Source organism: Gymnodraco acuticeps, unplaced genomic scaffold (assembly GCF_902827175.1).
Source record: "Gymnodraco acuticeps unplaced genomic scaffold, fGymAcu1.1, whole genome shotgun sequence".
Lineage (NCBI taxonomy): Eukaryota > Metazoa > Chordata > Actinopteri > Perciformes > Bathydraconidae > Gymnodraco > Gymnodraco acuticeps.
Window position 1 is genome coordinate 97,051 of NW_022990016.1, and position 20,008 is coordinate 117,058.

General features: G+C 41.5%; 2 protein-coding genes across 3 annotated transcripts; one reads left to right on the forward strand and one right to left on the reverse strand.

Moving 5' to 3' along the window:
- The first annotated feature begins 417 nt into the window (after nucleotides 1-417).
- On the forward strand, nucleotides 418-16,240 carry dcbld2 (discoidin, CUB and LCCL domain containing 2). 2 transcript variants are annotated; one of them, XM_034213776.1, is made up of 15 exons: nucleotides 418-773; nucleotides 2,708-2,932; nucleotides 4,435-4,572; nucleotides 6,621-6,672; nucleotides 6,764-6,836; nucleotides 9,456-9,589; nucleotides 9,788-9,828; nucleotides 10,096-10,305; nucleotides 11,068-11,192; nucleotides 11,693-11,837; nucleotides 11,936-12,073; nucleotides 12,159-12,252; nucleotides 12,991-13,040; nucleotides 13,126-13,251; nucleotides 14,307-16,240. In XM_034213776.1, exons 1-15 carry the CDS (start codon nucleotides 671-673, stop codon nucleotides 14,726-14,728), a joined length of 2,076 nt encoding a protein of 691 aa, XP_034069667.1. In that variant the 5' UTR covers nucleotides 418-670; the 3' UTR covers nucleotides 14,729-16,240. The 2 variants fall into 2 exon arrangements, with proteins under 2 accessions (XP_034069667.1, XP_034069668.1); XM_034213777.1 differs by having other exon boundaries at nucleotides 11,936-12,067.
- Nucleotides 16,230-19,942, reverse strand: tmem30c (transmembrane protein 30C). Its single transcript, XM_034213778.1, is given in 8 exon segments — nucleotides 16,230-17,558; nucleotides 17,753-17,965; nucleotides 18,040-18,183; nucleotides 18,260-18,350; nucleotides 18,875-18,982; nucleotides 19,150-19,215; nucleotides 19,218-19,265; nucleotides 19,531-19,942. Coding segments are annotated over 8 exon segments (1,050 nt in total). The 5' UTR covers nucleotides 19,723-19,942; the 3' UTR covers nucleotides 16,230-17,370.
- Nucleotides 19,943-20,008: the final 66 nt, after the last annotated feature.

Genomic DNA, 20,008 nt, shown 5'->3' on the forward strand with positions numbered 1-20,008 from the left:
TTCATGATTTAAGATGCAACATATGCCATGACATAGTAGGCTAAAAACACAGGTGTTAAAATTACCATTAAACAATTACTACTTTTTAAAAAAAGTACTTTTAAGTGCCCTAGAAAGTGACGGTCTTTTGTTAATATATTTCACATTTTTTGTCTTAGGTATACTGTATTGTTTGAGAAGTGTGTGAGTTACCATTTTGATATCCAACAACTGCTGTGGCTTGTTGTGCTTATGATAATAAAGCCTTTCAATCTTTGTTTTGAACGCAGGACTTGCACTTGTTATGGAGTGTTTTCATTACTTTTAATGAAGTAAATATCAGAATACTTCTCCCAGCCATGTCAGAGGGGTGTTAGTGGATGTGGGATCATTCAGACCACTTGGGGGACTCGGGTATCCCAGATCAGGAGGAGGAGCCTCGGTGGAGGAAGTAGCTCCACAGCTTGGATGTGTATGTGTGTATGCGTGTGTGGAGTTACCTCCACAGTGAGAGTGTCGCTAACCACTGGATTGTTAAAAAAGACAAGCAAAAGTCACCCTCGGGAGGAAAACACACACCGACTCGCTTTCGAGGAATAGTTTTGAGTTGTTTTTTCCACGTTCTCGGCACAGGTTGAAGCGGTGCAGCCGGTCCAGAAGCGAGCATTATGCATTCAGACTGCAGGCTGCTATGGGCAGAGCGGTAATGGTGGGCAGGGGACCGACAGGGGCCAGGGTTCTCGTCCTGTCGATTCTCATCATCCTCACCACGGAGGACTGTCGAGCTCAGAAAGGTTGGTGCCTCACAGCTGCGGTGACAACTGCAGGCGGGACCCAGTGCGTAAAAGCACCGCTGCGGCCATGCTGCTTCTCCGAAGTGTGAACACGGGGGGGGGGGGGTTTAAGTGTTTTTAGAGATGAGCTGAAGAAAACGCTATATTGTTATTGTCCCCCAGAGTTAAAAAGCTACCTTACATGGCCGTGTGTACGTGGAGTTCCGCTCAGTTTGCACTGCTTGCCGCCGCCCGTCATGGTGAGAGACGGGTTTAGTGAAACCAGGCTAACCGGTTCTTTAAAAAAAAGCAGATTGTAACGAAATAACGGCTGCTTGGTGGATCAGTTGCTAGCTGAATTAATATAGGGCTATAACTGATATGTTAGACGTTTAAAGTCACAGTCCCAATCTTATTTGAGTTCCCTAATAAGCGAGTTACCTTTTAAAATGGCATGTTTTCTTAATGGAGTCTGGATTTAAGATGTCTTTAGGAGACATTTGGCAATTTACCCTTGTTTCTCGGTCCAGGTAGCCCACTGTATACACAGTTTTCCCTAAATCAACTACTATAAACACGGAAAGCTTAATATGTTTGATTATATTCGAGTTACTTTACTTTCTTCCTAAATACGCATATTTAGCAGTTTTTCAGAGCCCACAGCCGACCTCAGGTGGTGCGAGATTGGGGGTGGGGTAGCAATGGGGGTAAGACTGTAAACACGTGGACACAGTTGGTCATAACTCTACATTTCACATAAATTAGAATTTAGTTTTTCACAGAAAGTATCTCGTGGTATATTGTGTGATGATATCAATATCTAATGAGGTCTTATGATAAAGCAGGAGGAGTGATTTAGGTTGTGCTCTGATTTGTTTTTGAGCATGAGGGGAAATTTGAGGAAGGTAATCTGAACTCCTGCTGAATGCCATGCAGTTGTTCGGTGTTTGTGAGTCAGAGTTGAGGGAAGCAGCTTTGTTTTTGTCTTGTTCATCTGGACAGTGTCCACTGAGAGGCTCTTATATAACCCCAGGTCCACAGGACATCCACTTAGCCCCATGAAGCGTGACTGAGTGCGTGTCCACACCCCACACACAATGTCTCTGACAGCTCAGAGGACACAAAAACAAACTATCCTTAAAGAGTCTAAGGTCATAAACACAAGGTCAGATACCTCCTTTTCCTTATTACCTTTTGATCTGTTTATCTTATCTGCTTCACAGCCACAAGTATTTATTGTCTTTTTAAATCAAAGCCAGCTTTCCTGCTCAACCTAATTACAACACATTACATTATTTAGGCAGGGGCTTCAAATTCTTTATGAATTTTTTAGTTTGGTCCAGAAAACATCCTGATGTATTCAAATGTCTTGTTTAGTTTGACCTATTTGACTATCACCACCTAAAGACACTATGCAAGTCTTTACATTTAAGTAATAGAGAATTATGGCATTTTTTTTCAAGAAGTGTCTTCAATAAAAGGTTAAACTATCAACTAATTGAATGATTGATTGGTGTTATTCTACATTTATCAGGACATTTTGCATTTTTAGGAAACTATTTCATCTGTGGTTTTATAAACATCTAATTTCCACGTGTTTGTATTCAAATACAGAACTTGTTTATCATAAAGAGGGCATATGTCTCCCCATTTGACAGCGTTGCCCATTGATATTGTGTATATTGTTTGTCTGCACTGTAGGTCTATGACACAAGGGAATAAGATATCACACTCAAGCAGACTCGAGGCTTCTTGTCAGTTTTGATTTTGGTGTTTTTCATGCTATTTCTTTACCTTAAGGAAAATAAAGAATAGATTTACCTTATACTTAAACCCTCACTTCCATTGCATTAAAGGCTTATGAAGAGTACCTAAATTAAAATATTTGTATGCTTTTCTTATGTTAGTTTTTTAGCAGCCTGCTCTTTTTCCTCATACATTGTGTTGTCCTGCAGGTGATGGCTGTGGCCCCACTGTACTTGGCCCCAGCAGTGGGACTCTGTCCTCTCTGGGTTACCCGGGGACATACCCCAACAACACGGTGTGTGAGTGGGAGATCAGCGTGCCGCACGGCAGCAGGGTCCACTTCCACTTCGCAGAGCTGGACATAGAAGACAGCGACTGCCAGGTCAACTACCTCCGACTCTACAATGGCATCGGGCTCGAGAGGAGTGAGATTGGTGAGAGTCACGAGCAGATACTACAGTGGGCTCAAACTGATATGGGATAGAAACTTTACATTTTGGCACTAGTTTTTACCAAACTGAAAACTTTGTTCGCCATAGTCAATTTAAAAAAACCAGCATGACAGTCCTTTTAGTCACAATATCATCAGAGGTACTTTTAGGATAGTAAAATAGTCAGGGTTGACCACATCCTTAAACATTACATCTCCGAACCTGCATGAATCTTATTATCTTCGTTACTGCATGTGTTTTAATGCACAAAAGAAATGAGGTGATGACATATTACTTTTGTGTTTACTGTATTACGTTCCCTACTGGGCTAGGGGGACCAAAGGGAAGCAACACAAACCAGAGTGGAATTGGTCAAAGTTATAAGTGGTTTTATTACAAACGGGTGAAATAAAATGGCAGGCAGGCAGCCTGAAACAAACATATGAGCCAAAAGGACACAGGTTGATAACCAAACCAAAGGAGGACTCAAAAGGAGTCTTAACGGCAAATACTAATATAAAGAACGAAACAAATGTGTGTGACCGAGACCTGAACTACATACGGCTGATGAGTAAACATAATTTCCATTGACCCAAATACATTTATTTTTAAGATATATGAGGCAGCCTTAAGAGATACTTAACAGAAAGCTGAGCGTTAAGCTGCAGACTTCCAGGAAGAGTTTTATTTCTTATAATTTAATTTTCAGCATTAGTCAGACTATGCATTTCTGAGTTAACCAAATTGGTTTTGATGGAGTTTCACAAGTGCTTGCATCATTTTCAGACACCATAGAGCTGGATGTTTTTATTTATTTAAGTTGAAACAGGAATATTTTTGGATAAAAGAGAAATGGAAATCTTTGCTTTCACCTCTTTGCACTTTCACTATGATACTTTCCATGTCCAAAGTATTTGTTTACATAATGATTCAGAAACCAAGCTGTGCTGTGCCAGGCATCGGCCACATGATTAGGTCTACAGTCACTATTGGTCTCATGCCAAAGTGCTGCAGGGGGCACTTTTAATGAGAGTTAAGCTAACTATTAGAAAAATATTATTAAAAACCAGCTGTGGGTGAAGAATTTAATTGGCTTTTATTTTAATTTGTATGGTGCCGTAAAAAGATGTCCCTTTTTAAAAATACGGAGGAAAATAATTCATCTGATTTCTGCAGATAAAATCTCACTTTTTACAAAGCTCTTGTCTCTCTCGGCTCCGTTCTGATGGGTAAAATCAAAGTGTGATACATAATGTCAAATTACTGATTTCTTTAGTAAGTAACCATGTAATAATCAGGATAATACAGGAAGCAGGTCAATATTGCCATATGCACCCAGACAGGGTAATGCAAAACCCAGAAACTTGTCATCTTGAACCAACCGTACATATATATTATGTTCTGTTAGATTCTTTGTTGTATATGTAAACATAAGCTGGCTTTTATGACTAACCAGTGCCTCGTTGTCATCTACTGCTCGTTTCTCATCCTGTGCTGTTTAACAGTGAAGTACTGCGGCCTGGGTCTGAGGGTCGGACAGCTGATCGAGTCCTCCACCCACCAGGTCACGGTCCAGTTCATGAGCGGGACCCACCACAGCGGGCGAGGATTCTACCTGTCCTACTCCACCACCCAACACACAGGTAACTACACCTGTCTGAGTCACCTGCTGATCATCGGTAGCTTCCAGTCTGCAGGGTGGGGGTACCTTTTCTGTTTCTGTTCTTAAATGCCAGCGCCAAGTATAATGGGCTACTGGATAAAGGAAGACGCTATGCATTTTCATTATCAATCATACTGGTAGCAAACCTTCTATTTGCAGCTCATACAAAAGACTAACAGTTAAAGATGAGTTGAGTTGAATGGAGACTGTGTCTGCTGCTTCGTGATAAGGTTGCTTCCGTCGAAATGAGGAGCATTTATGACGTGGTGTTTGCTCTCTTTTGAAAAGTGTATTTAAACTCACAGAAGAGACAAAGAGCTGCCGTGCTGTGAATACTGATTTCTGACCAGCCACATATCAGGAAGTTCAGCTGAGTCATAACGCCACTGGGCATCAGTCATCGTGTCAAATTATTGTATTTTTCCTACTTAAATGTGAGAACAGAAGGAATTTAATACAGAAAAGTTAATTATTTTAAGGTAAATATTTAACAAAATCCTAACACTAGCTCAGTGTTTTCTTTGTGAGTCAGCACTGTGATGAAAAATGGTGAGGTTTATTTTCTTGTCAATCACTTGTTAGTTTAAGCACTCTCAGCATCATTAAGGTATTAAGATTCTTTCAGCATAATCTAATAAAGCCAGAATTCACAAAATGGAAAGTTGTGAGAGATGGTTGATGTCAGATCTGATCAAGGAATAAATAAACAGTCTTTCTAGTCGCCACCAAACCTTTGTACATGGCAGTTTAATACGTTGGTGTAGATTCAGCCATCTGTTAAAGTCCATGAGACACCAAAACACTTTTTTCCATTAATAAGAAAGTTGTTGTCACTGTACGATTGCAATTTCAGACGGCCGTGCTTTGTCATGTGGAACATTTACAGATAAACAGATAATTGAAGCCACAAGAAGAAGAGGAGGATAATGATTGTGTCTAAGTGTTTCTGTGCAGCTGAATCACACTGCAAGGCAAACAAAGCGGTCAGATGGACTTAACTAGTTTTCCTCTTCAAAGAACTGGTGTGTTTTTCATGTCGTGTAACTGATTGTGCAGATGAGCGTGGGAGGACAGTTTGCACAGCTAAGTAAATCAGTCACCATGGCGACTTGCGGTGGTTGGGGGTGTTTGTCAGTTTGACTCACTGGTTGGTTTCCCAGATAAATGAGTTTTTTGATAATGTAGTGGAGACTCACTGAGATTGACCACCGACACCGTGGGGTTAACAAAGACTTCCCAGCCGCCCACATCATCCGACTGTGGCGTGCCTCATCATCACTGAAACACTTGTGTTAGTGGGTCCCCCCCCCCACACACACACACACACACTCTTGTTTTGAGCTGTATGACTTTGAAATGTCTGGAGTTGAGCGCAAGTCAATTACCAAATGATTAATCAGCAACAATGTTGATACTTGAAAAAGTTTGTGTGCAATTTATCTAAAACAAAAAGGCCAACATCATTAGAAAGACAATTAATGGCTTTTTTGACTATTTCAATAAGACACAACTGGTTATTGACAAGACAGTGTTATTTACCATGATTACCATGACTGAATATTTGCTGTCAAATGATTAGTCTTCTACTATTTCAGCTCTATATAGTTTCTAGTGCTAAAAAGATCAGATTTCCGAATAAAAAATAGTGAAAACTGAAATATAATCAGGAACTATTTTTATAAACGATTAATTGTCAAACATAATTTAAAGCTAAAGAGTTTGGTTTAGGTCTCTCAAACTCATTTTAAAATATGATTGTGTTGTTTTTATCTAGCTGTAACTGAATATCTTTGAAAAATGATTTTAAGTTGCAACCCTAGTTGGTAAATATTACTTAAATTCAAGCCAATCTTTCTGTGAGAAAATCACAATTCACAACTTTAAGAAATGTAAATATGAGATAATGAAATGTATGAATTGACTGGAAAAGCCTTGAGGTTGAACTGTTGCCAGAGAGATATTGGGAGTGATGGGTTTGTGCAGCGTGCAGAGGAACCGGTTCTGACACTGTTTGTTTGCCTTTTGCAGATCTAATCACCTGCCTGGACAAAGGGGCTGATTTCCCAGAGGCAGAGTTTAGGTAAATAACATTTTGCTTTGTGTGGAATGGATATTTATGTGATCAAGCTGTGTGATATGTATTCATTGTGCATGTCTCTCTTTCTGCATAGTAAATACTGTCCTGCAGGCTGCTTGACATCTACCGAGGAGATTTCAGGAACTGTACCCAATGGCTACAGAGAGGTGAGCACATACAGTGTGTGTGTGTGTGTGTTTTCTCTTTGTGGTGGCCTAGCGTCACAATTCCAGGTGAAACATGTCGCCCCGCTGTTTGGTCAATCCGTCAGCATTTTCTTACTCATGCGATCATTATCATTATTTTCCTCCTTTTCTCTTCATCTCACATCTTTTCGTCGTTTTTCGTCCATCTGTAAACGGGCCTAAGCTTCATGGTGTGTGAGTCATGGACTGATGACCTCACATCCCCCCCGCAGAGCCTGAGGTCATGGGCCCCGAGTCTCTGGCTGATGACTTCATGTTCAGAGCTTGGGTTTTTTTTATATATATGGAGGGAGGGAGGGGTGTGTTGCTGCTGGCTGATGGGAGGACAGGGAGGAGCGTCGGGGGGTTCAGGGAGTGAGGTGCCCCACAGGAACAGAGGAGGGGCCGGGTCAGCGGGTGAGAGGGAGGTGAGATAATAGTTTGGCCGAAAATAATAAGCCTCTAATCCAGTCCAGCTGCAAGAGGGCGCTGAGCGGAGCTGTGTGTGGAGTGTGTGAGACAATAAGCTGCGAGTGAGTCAGTGTGAGGAAGAGGCTGGAGAGCATGCCGAAGGTTTTGTATATGTGCAAATGAATCATTCCTGCCTGTGTTCGCGGGGTGTGTGTGTCACCAATTTGTAATATTCTGGTTATTGTTCAGGCATTCTTTGAGTCTCCCCCACCTTAAAACAGACCCTGCAACTACTTTTTCTTTTTTTAAATCTGGAGTTTCTAACAGTGTGTGTGTTCTTTATTTCCACATCCAGCATATCACATATCTATATGTATGTGTGTGTGTGCGTGTTGTTTTATGTGTGCGAGTGTGGTCTCCTCAGTTGGAGGCAGGGAGCGGTTTGGAGCAACGCTTTGTGTTAGCGGTTTGGTATGGCGCTCTTTAGGATGTGGTGTGTGTTTTTGGGAAGTTTAGGAGTCACAGGGCAAGTGTTGATTGCTAGTGGCAGCATTTAACTGCCGTGCATACATACGTGTGTGTGTGTGTGTGTGTCTTTGTCTTTGTGTGAATACATGTGCTTGCCACTCTGTGGGTCACCAGTGTTTTCCCACAATCTTGTCAGCTGTGGATTCCAGTGCGGGTCTTTTCCAGGAATGAAATCCCACCTCACTCAAACAGCTGTTCACGGGAAGGAGCTCGTGACCGGAGTAGGATTGTGTTTTTTTTTTTGTCTGCTTCTCCGTGATGTGGCAGCAGGTTTGGACAGGAATGCAGCCGGCAGTGAATCATTACAGTCAGTAACCCTCAGTATCCTCTCTACAGAAGAGTGACATCATGCTGACTCATCAGCCTTTTATCCGCCACAGTCTGAAGGTTAAGAGGTTCTTCTTTGTGAGCTCACTGTAAGACAGTACTGCCTGTTCCTGCAAATGCTTTATTATAACTAACTGCCTTTCCACCAGAGATACTCATCTTCGGTATTGATTTGTTGCTTAAAATATCTTTATGTGAGTTTTTACTCTTCGAAGAGTTAGTCCTGGGTGATTGTGGATTATGCTCTATTATTAATTATATAGGTGATATTAGTAGATATTGCAGAAATCAAACTCTTAATTGTGTTTAACCAATACTATTGAGACCAAATAACATATTGGGACCTTTTACAGTTGGGCCATCAGAACCAACTATGTGTTAGGTACTGTTTCTTAATTACCTTGCACCTAATTTGTATTAGTAAACATATTCACATTACCATAAATCTGCAATAAGCTGATACCGGCTGACCGTCAGATAAATTGGTCTAGCTCAGATCAGGTCTAGCTTGTCATATCAAATTCAGCTCATTGACTGTAACTATTAAAGGAGACCTATCATGCTATATTTGAATAATATATTGTAGGGCCATACCTATATAAGGTATATTTATACATTTTCTTTTTCAAAATACCAAACAGATCATGCATTTTAGCCATGCCTCATTTCGCTCTCCTCCACCCCTGTCTTTGCATGCGCTGCAGCTGACCACGCCCCCCTGCAAAGGAGGGGGCCGAGTTACTAGCGTCATGTTACCATGCTGTTACCATGCCACGGCAACCTCTCATTCCCCTGATTGGTGGAGAGTTGGCCATATAGGCGGAGCTCCTCGTCACTGACGTCAGACTATTTTAAAATCTGTATCAGTCTGTATCAGATCCGTTAAAGCCCCGTTTTTAGAGATTTGCGTATGGAGGAAAAGAGAGAGGGTTGTGTTTTCTGACACTTGGTGAGTTCCCTGACACACCGGGGACACATATTCATGTATAAAAGACGTACAAAGGTGCATTTTGCATGATAGGTCCCCTTTAAAGATGGTGTAAAACAGAGCATGAACATTAAGAAGTCTTGATAGATTTAAAAATCGACCCACAATGGTCTGACACACACATGCTTTAATACTGGGGAATTCAGCATTCACTCAGTCTGCAACATTAAGCACTGGTATTCATATAAGGAGGTTTAGGATGTCTAAGCGTGTTTTGTAATTTTGTGAACCGTTAACATGTATTAAATTTACCCAACGTTCATCGGATGTCGTGGCAGTTTGTTGTAATGGAAATATAAAACAGCACCACCGGCCTCCCTTAATCCCCCCTCCTCTCTCCTCTGCAGTCCTCTCCTGTGTGTGTGGCAGCCGTCCATGCAGGCGTGGTGTCCAACGCTGTGGGGGGGCGGATCAGCGTGGTGAGCAGCAAAGGCATCCCTCACTACGAGGCCACACTGGCTAACAACGTCTCTTCCACTGGGTAAGAGAGAGATAGTTGTGAATCACAGATACATTTACATTATATTATTACAAACCAAACATGTAATGAATGTTTGAAATAAGATCAAAAGTGTACTCATGGTTGAATTGCTAACTTAAAGAATCGCTGCATTTCTAAGTATTTATTGGTTAAAAAAACACTAATCTATGTCTTCTGATGCTATACTTCTCTCTTCAGAGGAACTTTGTCCGACAGCCTCTTCACCTTCAGGACCAACGGTGAGTTTTTTCTGGTTCTGGAGCACCATAAGCAGCTGTAGTTGTTTTCCCCTGTTGATGTAATTATTAGCGTCAACATCTGTTATTTTAATTGAGTGTAAATCTTGCCCTAGAGTCCCTTATTTGTATTAGTCTGAAGTGCATTACTTTGCTGTTTTTATACATTCTCTAACTTTGATCTGATGCCACATTTCTAATAGGTCACAGGGATGGCATATAATAAACATGTTAAATATTTATATTAAATGGGCCTCTCTGTGCTTGCAGGCTGCTCTGGGACGCTCGGTTTGGAGTCTGGTGGCGTTGCGGACACTCAGCTGTCCGCCTCGTCTGTGTGGGAGTGGAGCGTCGGTCAGCAGAGTGTGTGGGCACCATCGGGGGCGCGGCTTAAAAAGGCGGGGCTTCCCTGGGCATCTGCTCAGAGTGATCTAAAGCAGTGGCTGCAGGTCGACCTCAAGAGAGAGAAGAGGATCACAGGTACACAACGATCATTTTCTAAAATAAGGCTCTTAGCTTACACACCTGTGGTCTTGTTCAGCCTTGTTAGCAGTTTGGCTCTAGGGTTACATGTTACTTTTTACATGTTGGTTTGTAGGTTGTTACACCACTTTGGTCTAGACTTAAATATCACCATGAATATTGGATGGATTCTCATATAGCTGGGCGATAAGCAGAAAGTCACTTTACAGTTTGCAAACCAAGAAATAACCACAAATATTCCTTATTACAATATCCAACATTTAAGACAATCCTGTCACAATATAGATATTATATCAATATACTGCTGAGTACTAGATGGTCATGAAATATTGTAAAGATACACATGCGGCCCAGAGGAAGAATCCTTATGTCTGGCACAACCAGGACCTCATTTGGTATTTCTTTTACATCTACATTTCTACTGGATAAACTGCCATTCATTTTGGTCCAATCATGTTTATTTCAAAAGGAAAAGTAATCCACTGACTTCCTATCATCATTTTGTGGTCAAAAAATATTGTGTCCAATACTTTGGTTTTACTAAACGGATATTCCCACCATCCTCAGTTTTGTGTTAAGTAATGATGATCATGTTAACCGGCTAAACAAACATGTTCCATCAGCAAGCAGGCATTAGCATTCAGCACTGTGATGAATAACAGCCTCACAGAGCTGCTTTAGACTCTTTTAGTCGTTTTTATTTCATGTCGTAGCCAACTTTACATCATCTTCCTGTTTCTATTCTGCCCTTTCACCCAGGTATCACCACCACCGGCTCCACCCTCAGAGAGTATCGATACTACGTCTCAGCGTACCGGGTGCAGCACAGTAACGATGGCCAGCAGTGGCTCAGCTACAGGGAAGCAAATTCAACACAAGACAAGGTAATGCAATCACCAAATCAATAAACCCTATTTGCTGAACAATTGCATCATGGGCTTTTAGTTTTTTTTTTCTTAACTTCAAATGAGTGCAAATGGATAAAAATGTCACTCTAGAAAGCTGCAGGGGCACATACTTGGACTGTTTCCATAGCAACTGGTATTGACTACGAGATGTTTATGGCAGGAAATGATAGCCGTCAGTGGTTTGAGTTAAGTGCTGTGGTAGACAAGTCGGGACACTCGGGCATTAATAATGAATGGATATGGATTTAGTGGCGGGTTGTCGGGATGGAGCTGCTCTCTGCTGGGATTCCCAGGCTCTTATTGTGTGGGGGAAGCAGTTATTAGCTTGCCAAGTTGGAAAATAATCAGCTCATGGCTTACAGTGCAGTTGTTCACACAGTCTGAAACAAGGACTTTTTCCCCTCTTAACTACTACTGGGCTTTAGTTGGGTTTACATGTCTAGCATTAATAAGAGTATGCTCTCTTTTTCTGGTAGATTTTCCAAGGCAACATCAACTACCTGCATGAGGTGAGGAATAACTTCCTTCCTCCAATCGAGGCGCGGTTTGTGAGGATACACCCGACCCTATGGCATCAGAGAATAGCACTCAAGTTGGAGCTGGTTGGCTGCCAAATTCTTGGTTGGTAAAATTGTGGATTTGCAAATAATGAATTTGCATGTTATTGTAAGTTATACATGTTTTTGTTCTATAATATGATTTACAAATGTGTCTCACAGCGAAGCCAGTACCAAGGGTGTTTGACCCCTATCGTCATACTCCACCTTCTATGGGTACAAAACGTCCACCTCACTTTGGACAAACCACTCACCCCCCCGACATCAGGAACACCACGATGCCTCCTCACACTGGTAAAGGTGCGCTACATTTCAGTTTGAAAACTCATTTGTTTTCATCCTAAATTTGCCGCCGGACGCTTATTACGGCCTTTTTTCCCCTCAGATGTGGCGCTGGCAGCGGTTCTGGTGCCCGTGTTGTTCATGGTTCTGACCGCGCTCATCCTGACTGTGGTGTGTGCGTGGCACTGCAGGAGCAGGTGTGTATTCTCATTGTCATGTAAACAAAAACAAAAAAAACTAATGTCTTGTGAAGCGCTCAAAGTGCATTGGTGGAATATGGTGTCAAAAACATATAATGCAAGTTTCCTCCTATTATACTATTTTTCAGCATATCTTATAGGACATGTCTTATATGAAAGACATATCTATGAAGTGTTTTGCTCAAAATACCAAACAGATTCTAGCCATGCCTCATACCCCTCTATTTCAGCCCTGTTAGAGAAACGCTGATTCCGGGTCTGTAGAGAAAGAAAAAAAAAAATTCAAAATAAAGATGTGGGTAAGGAAGAAAATAGAGAGGGTTGTTTTTTCCGGACACTTCGTGAGTCTGCTGCCACACCGGGGACACACATGTATGTATAAAAGACATCAAAAAGTGCATTTTGCATGATAGGAGTCCTTTAACACTAAACCCAGGTTCATTTTAGGATTTTTGTACCAATTCAAATTATTATTTTGTTTTATGAGGGATGTCCCAAACTAATTTCTTTACCACCGATCCAAATCTGATCAATTCATATTTTGTATTACTACTGGTAATATTGATTTTTCAAGCTAATACAGCTGCAAAGGGATTATTTATGATGTTACTTTCTAGTATGTATGAAACCATTTTTGTCATGAGGACTATTACACAGAATGCAACATTTCACGAAGAAAGACAGCACGGAAATGAACATGTTATATAGTCTGACTTGATTTTTCTCTCTTCATAGGAAAAAGAGCTCAGACGGAACATATGATCTCCCTCACTGGGACCGCACAGGTATGTAATGTCTGCAGCACAGCCTGAATGTCTTCATGTGTTCGGTGAGAGTGTTCTGCTGTAGCTCACTGTGTCTCTGCTGCAGACTGGTGGAAAAGCATGAAGCAGCTGTTGCCCTCCAAGATGGTGGAGACAGAGGATTCAGTTCGGTACAGTGAGGTGGGCCGGCTGGGGAGAGGGGCTGTACCCAGACTACATGCTGAACCTGCAGGTAAATACTGTGGTGGCTGTTCAAGCAACCAAGAGTCCTTACTGGGTTGCTGCATTCAGACAGGTTGTGTTCCTTGAGATTTGTTGAGGTTTCAGCTGCTTTTAAAAAGCACCCTGTGGAGTTTCAGTTTTCAAAAAACAGCTTCATCCAAGTTCAGTTTATTCTCAAAGAAAAACAATTTCAAACCACAAGAAATCAAAGTTCCTAAGAACAAGTGTAGTTTGCTCCTTCTTGTTTTTTAATAAATCTGTTAATATAATAGTTTGTATGCTGGTGTGCGCTGAACTTTGATTTACCCGGCACCAGCTGGCACCCAGGGGAGAAGCACTGCTGAGTGTCTTCAGTTTATTGCAAAACCTTTGTTTTGAATGTTGTGAAATCAGCTTTTTTTTCCGCCCCAGCTTGTGGTCTTCTTGTTCTTCTCATCCTTTATTGCAGCAATTCTTTCTTCAATAGGTCATTACATTCACAAACGGCTGTATACAGAGTTGCGTGAAAACAAGGAATGACATACAACTGTTTCATTATTTTGCTAGTGTTTGAGTTGATGTTAATGTTGACGGCACTTACTGCCTTTGTAATTTCAAAATTGTATATTTCCACATCAATGTTATGGCAGCACACCGTAATGAAAACTCTTCTCCATTATGCTGCTTAATCTCCACTAGACATGCAGGCATAACTATTTACTGATCAGATGTTTACAGAAAGGGTCAGATTTCTATCCAAAAAAAGCTATCTTTGGCATAAATAAACACAGGCCTTTTTAAAGTTTAATGAATAAAAACCTGAGCATGTATACAGGATAGCATCTGTGACACAGACAGGGACCCGCTCATCAAAACATTGCATTCCGGCGCTATAATGGCAAACATCTAGGCCTTTAAGGAGCCTTTTTAATGATCAAATTGTGTTTTTGGGGTCTTATTTGGAATTGTTATGTACATTACTGACGGTTAAGTAACCTATACACTGTTATATAATTAGGGTAACACATGACAATAATGATAAAAGTATAAACTTAATTAATACTTTATGAAATGCTCTCTTTTCAGATTACGCTGAGCCCCTGGTGAGTGGCGTCACAACATTAGGGGCCCGGTCCACCTTCAAACCAGACGAGGGCCCCGACCCGGGATACACGGACCCCGACCTGTACGACGCTCCCATCTCGCAGGACGTGTATCACGCCTACGCAGAACCCTTACCAGCCACGGGATCAGAATACGCCACGCCCATCGTGGTGGATATGGGCTGCCACCCATCATCAGGGGGCTCCACTCTGAACCAGCCCTCCACGGTGTGTAGCTTCATGGGTGCCGGGCCCCCCTCCCTGCTCACTCGGACAGACAGCGGCCGCTCAGGGAGGACGGCCTACGATACGCCAAAGAACGCCACTGGACAGGCCACGCCCCCTGAGGATCAGACCTATCAGGTGCCTCAGAGGAACACTCAGAAGCCCAAAGGAAAGAGCTGAAGAGTCCGGATGCACATGGCCTTAATCTGCCCCGACACAACCCAGCGGAGGGTTGTGACGGAGGAGGAGTGAATCTGTGAGCCCCGGAGCCCGGCTCCAGTCTTGAATGAACACTACCTTAGCTTTAGATTCATCTGGAGATGTCTGTATTGCCTAAATGTTTCTGCATGGTCACAATCTGCTTGTGTAGTGCCATTACAGTCCTATCACTGAAACCACAAAGATGAATGTGTGTGTGCAAGGTGGAGGGATGGATGAAGAGGAGGAAGCTGACTACTATTTGATAAAGACTCCCTGTTCTGTGATCCTTAGTAGTTCCTGCATTCTGTGAAACTGTGATTTCCATTATTTTTCTGTTACATACCGACATGTACCCGATGATTTACATTCATCAAACCCAAAGTGTTCTCTTACTGAATTACCTGCATGTTGCATTCAGTTACTCCACATCCACGGTCAATTAATTCCTCCTTTTCTAGAGAAGCTCTAGTTTTCCACGGTACGTTTTTGTCTTACTTTGTTTTAAAAAGCATGACTTGAAATTGTGTATAGTTCTAGTAATCCCATTACTGCAAACCTTTTGATTGATTTACTGATATTTATTTTTATTTTACATCCTGCTGATGAGGAGAAACTCTTATTAAAAATTGCCCACCACTTCCCTCACTGATTACATCAAAGAATAATGGTTGCACTGTTGTGGACACCGTACGTTTTTATTTTGAATGAACCTTGTCAGATGTTAACTTGAAAAGGCTGATCAATCCAGTGATTTTCACAAAAAGGAGATACTTTGTGATATTGAAGACCAAATGTTGCCTTTTTCTGTGTTTATGCAATTCATAACAGAACCACCTTTCACAATTCAGCGCACATTTAGCCAAATAACTATGAAAGCAGTCTTAATGTAGAAAATAACATTTTTAAAGGCCTAGTTAGTTGATGTCCTAGTGAATGGTACAGAGCAAATAGGTAGATGGGTTAATCTGTTACAGCTGATCGTTTCTTGTATGTTTGTCTTGAACTTTTTAGATTTTATTTGTGCATCGTGGTGATTGTCTCGTGTTGAAATGGGTGTTTGATCTTGCCTTAATGCATTTGAGTGTTCCTATCTATGTGCATCAACATCTGTATGTGTGTTGAGCTGTTTCGATATTTCAGTCCTGTGTGTTTTTCTTTTTTGGACTGTTTATCGATGCGGCTCATAGTTGTATCATTGTTTGTGTTCAGTCATTGTCTGTAGCACCAGTTAGACTGCATTCCTCTCCTCTGGTACTAATGTGACCAAACGCTCTGTGGCAGGAGGGCAGATGGAACACGCTGCTTTATATCTTTACAGAATAACAACCTCACCGAAGAAGTTATTCTCACAGCTGTGCCACCAATCCTGCTTTGATTATGCTCAATAACCGAGGCGATCTACATACATTGTTCTGGTGCTCCCTGGTCACAGAGGGATGTGTTTGTGGCTCTCACTGATTGTATATAGAGAAATAAAGAGTTTTTAAAGAACATGTTTTGCTATTAGCTTTTGTCTACAACAGGAAATATATGCATAACAGACAGTTCAAATGGTTCATGTCAGCAAGTCGTAAACACACCTCAAATCTCATCCAGCTCAAAGCACTGCTCAGCCTCACAGATCGGCTAGCATAGCATACACTTTTACATTATTATACATTGTAAAAAGGCCATGGTTTAAGCACTTGCTAACCCTGCTGTGATTAGACAGATATTCTCAACATGACTCCTTAGCTTAAAAGGGGACATATAAAAAAAAAAAATCCTTTTCAGTGCTTATGCTAAAACATTGGGATGTCTGGAGTGCCCACCAACCCACAAAATGAAATAATACAGCCCATTGGTTTTTTTTTACGGCTGCCTAGGTCAATGAAAATCAGCAGGCCCTATAGATCCTATGTCATGGAATTCTCAATAGAATATACTGACCCAAATCCATTATGGAGTATCCATAGATGACTTAAGAGCTTCCCATATAAATAGAAGAAAACCAGACATTCCCATTCTAACCCAACATATCTGGAGAGCGTTGGGAAGGGTTGCTTGGCTGTCTTCCTGTTTATTGAACGTTTAAACATGTTCAAAATAAACTTAAATTAAAAGTATGAACTTAAAACATTTGCATAAAATGTCCCCCTCTAAGAATTACATGTACAGGCTTTGTTTTCCAATTGGTGTTCTGCTAATTGTACCTTTTAGTGTTTTCCACTTTGCACAGTGACTGATCATTCTTGATAAATGTATAAGAAATAGATAATTATGTTAATAAATATCAACAGTGCATGAACAAAATGGTGTGTATTAAAGAAATACAAGTAAAATCCACAAGTAAAGAAAGCTTAACGCCTGTGCTAACACACCTAGCTTTCAGTTGGCTCTTCAAAGCAACTTCACAATAAAAGCCAAACACATGCAGGCCGTTAGATGAAGGGGGAAGTCATTTCCCAGATGCCGAACTTGATTATTCGTTGGTTTTTCAACATATGTACCTTTTAACCTTTCCCCTTAACCTTCATTTGCTTGCATCAATGTTCTTTCATTCACAAAGCAGCACGACAATTATGGCTCAAGCTGCTGGAACGTTTTTCACACCTCAGTATCCCAGAGCACGTCTTCTTCCTTCATTCCTCCATGTTTTGCCCATTCTTCCCAAACTTAAACCAGAACACCGTGAGGAGGATGGCTATCAGAAGGATCAGGCAGCTGGTGACGAGGTAAGCAATGGGCAGGAAGTGGTTCTGACCTCCAAACCAGGTCAGCGTGGTCAACACTACTTCCTTTCTGCCTCGGAAGTACTGCACAGGGAAGTCTGGAAAGCCAGAGGTCAAGGCTGCAAATAGGTGATCACAAAGAGAAGCTCAATGGAAAAAGCTAGGCTATAGTTCTAAAATAGTCCTTGTCTATGTGCTTGTTTAACTGCAGATAAGACAAAGGAAACAATGCACACAATAGGACATTTAAACCTCGCATACAAACACATTTATGATTGCAGTGAAAGGATACTGTAAGATATTTCGACGCTGTAATTCCCTGCAGGCAGACCGTTCATAAAAGGCTTGTTGGCTCGGTGTAAAACCCCGTAGAGCTTCTTGAAGTTGGGGAAGGCTGCCTCTCTCATCCACACGATCAGGTCATCGTTGATGAAGCCGTTGTTGTTCTTGTCGAGGGGATCCAGATCATACACGGGCTTCTGCCAGTACAGAGGCGGTGCTGTACCTGCGTAGTAATCACTAATCAGACACGATGATTTGATACAAATTCTGTGACCCAAGGTTACATCTTTCATTTACCTTCAAACACTTGAGGCAGTGTCATGTTTTCAGTCGATGGGTTGCGGTATTTGATATTTTTGTCCGTGTACCAGGAGATGCCTTTGCGTAACAGAGGGACACGCACTGATCCGCTGGAGGTCATGTAGCTCAGAGTGAAGGAGTCTGGGAGGACAGAGGAGAGGTTAGAGAGTGGAGGATGGATGCGATGATTGATGGTTTAGGTAGGAGTGGTGCTTACCATTGAAGATACTGTTGGCCACAGCACCACAGGGGGCGATGGGGACTCCATTTTTGTCTTTGTCAAACGGCATGCAGTATGAACTCGGGCTCTAGTAGTTAGGATAAAAAGGTTACTAAAATTAGCATCAAGCTTAGGTGTACATTTAATCAAATTACGTGTTTCAGTTTTACAATTTTAAGTTAACTTGGGTATTTCTTTTAAACGTGCATATTATTTTAGATAATGTTATATTCCATAACTATTTATTCTACTATATTTATACTACAGCTGGTATTACTGATTACTTTGCAGGATTATGTTTTACATGTTATTTGTTTACAAAAGAAGATGTTTTATTATATTAGCTAACAGTGTAGAAAGTTGGTAAAATGTCCGCCAACTCCTCCACGATAATGCTACTTACACAGCACTTAAGTCATAATTCAACCATAATAATTGAAAACTGAGGGGGCATTCTGCTGCATAAATACTAATAAACAAATAAACATACACAAAAAACACTCTTAATATTGCTTAGTAAATGATCTAAAACCGTGTCCACAAATGTACCAAAAGGTCAACAAACTAATAAACAAACAATGTTATTTTGATATAAAACTATTGTGGAGCTACCTTTAAATTGTTCTTCCTGCCAACCATCTGAGCATCATCTCTGGAGTCCATGTATCTGCGGAGGTTCTGATGGAAGTTTATGAGGCCGTAGTAGAAAAAGACGTCTCCCTGGAGCAGCAGGATTCACATCATCAGCTTATGTTTACTTGTAAGGCTGAATTCTGTCATTGACTGACTTTAAGATTTACAGCATGGACAAGAAATCAAAGCCCTGGAACTGGAGCATGTTGGGTATAGAGTGTGAAATCTATGTTGTCAAACTTCGTGGTTGTTACCTTGAATGCTTTCTTGATGTTAAACACAGCGGTGCAGATGCAGGGTTGGGCTGCGTTGCTCACATTTTACGCTTTTCAAAACATAAATTACACGTGCCAGCCTCTGTGTAGTCCAGCTGGAAAGACAGGAGAGATAATTGTTCAAATGAATAGTGAATAAACGGTTCCTGTTTACACGACTCAAAACCTAACCTTGGACCTTTCCTATCTGTGTCACTCCCTTTTTTATTGCACAAGGGCATTGGGTCTCTTCCTCTAATTCCCTCCAACACACATATGCTATTTGCATTGTTCTACAAGTATTTCTTCTTATTTCATATTTCCTCATATGTACAACTACTAAATAGGCAAGTGACATTTGCAGAAAACACCCACACTCACCTTTAGTTCCTCTGTGCTCTGTACTGTGAGAAGCAGCCATACTCCTAGCAGCATGCATATCAAAGCCATAAAGTAGAAGAAAGGCAGCACAGAGTTAGCCGTTAGCATGGGAGACCAGGCAGGTAACCTCTGCTGTTTGAACGCAGAGTTGTCGGGCCTCCGAGCCAGAGGCCCAGGCTTCACTTTGCCCATGAGAGGGACCTTTGGATGCGGACAGAAGAGGAAGCAGAGACAGTTGGAGATCCAAAAAGTTAGTCAGAGAAGGCGCTGCTGTCCTCTCTTCCTGTTCTTTTCTTCAGCGATATCTCTCTGCACACACTACACTCTGCTTGCCAAAAGATTTACCCAGCAGGCTTTGCCGGGGCGGGGGAGACCGTTGTGGCCTGTAACTTATTAACCACAATCTAACCGCCTCTTCCTGTTTTTCTGTTTTTTGTGCTTCCTACTGTAGAAACAACAGGTTCCTGTTTATTCACAT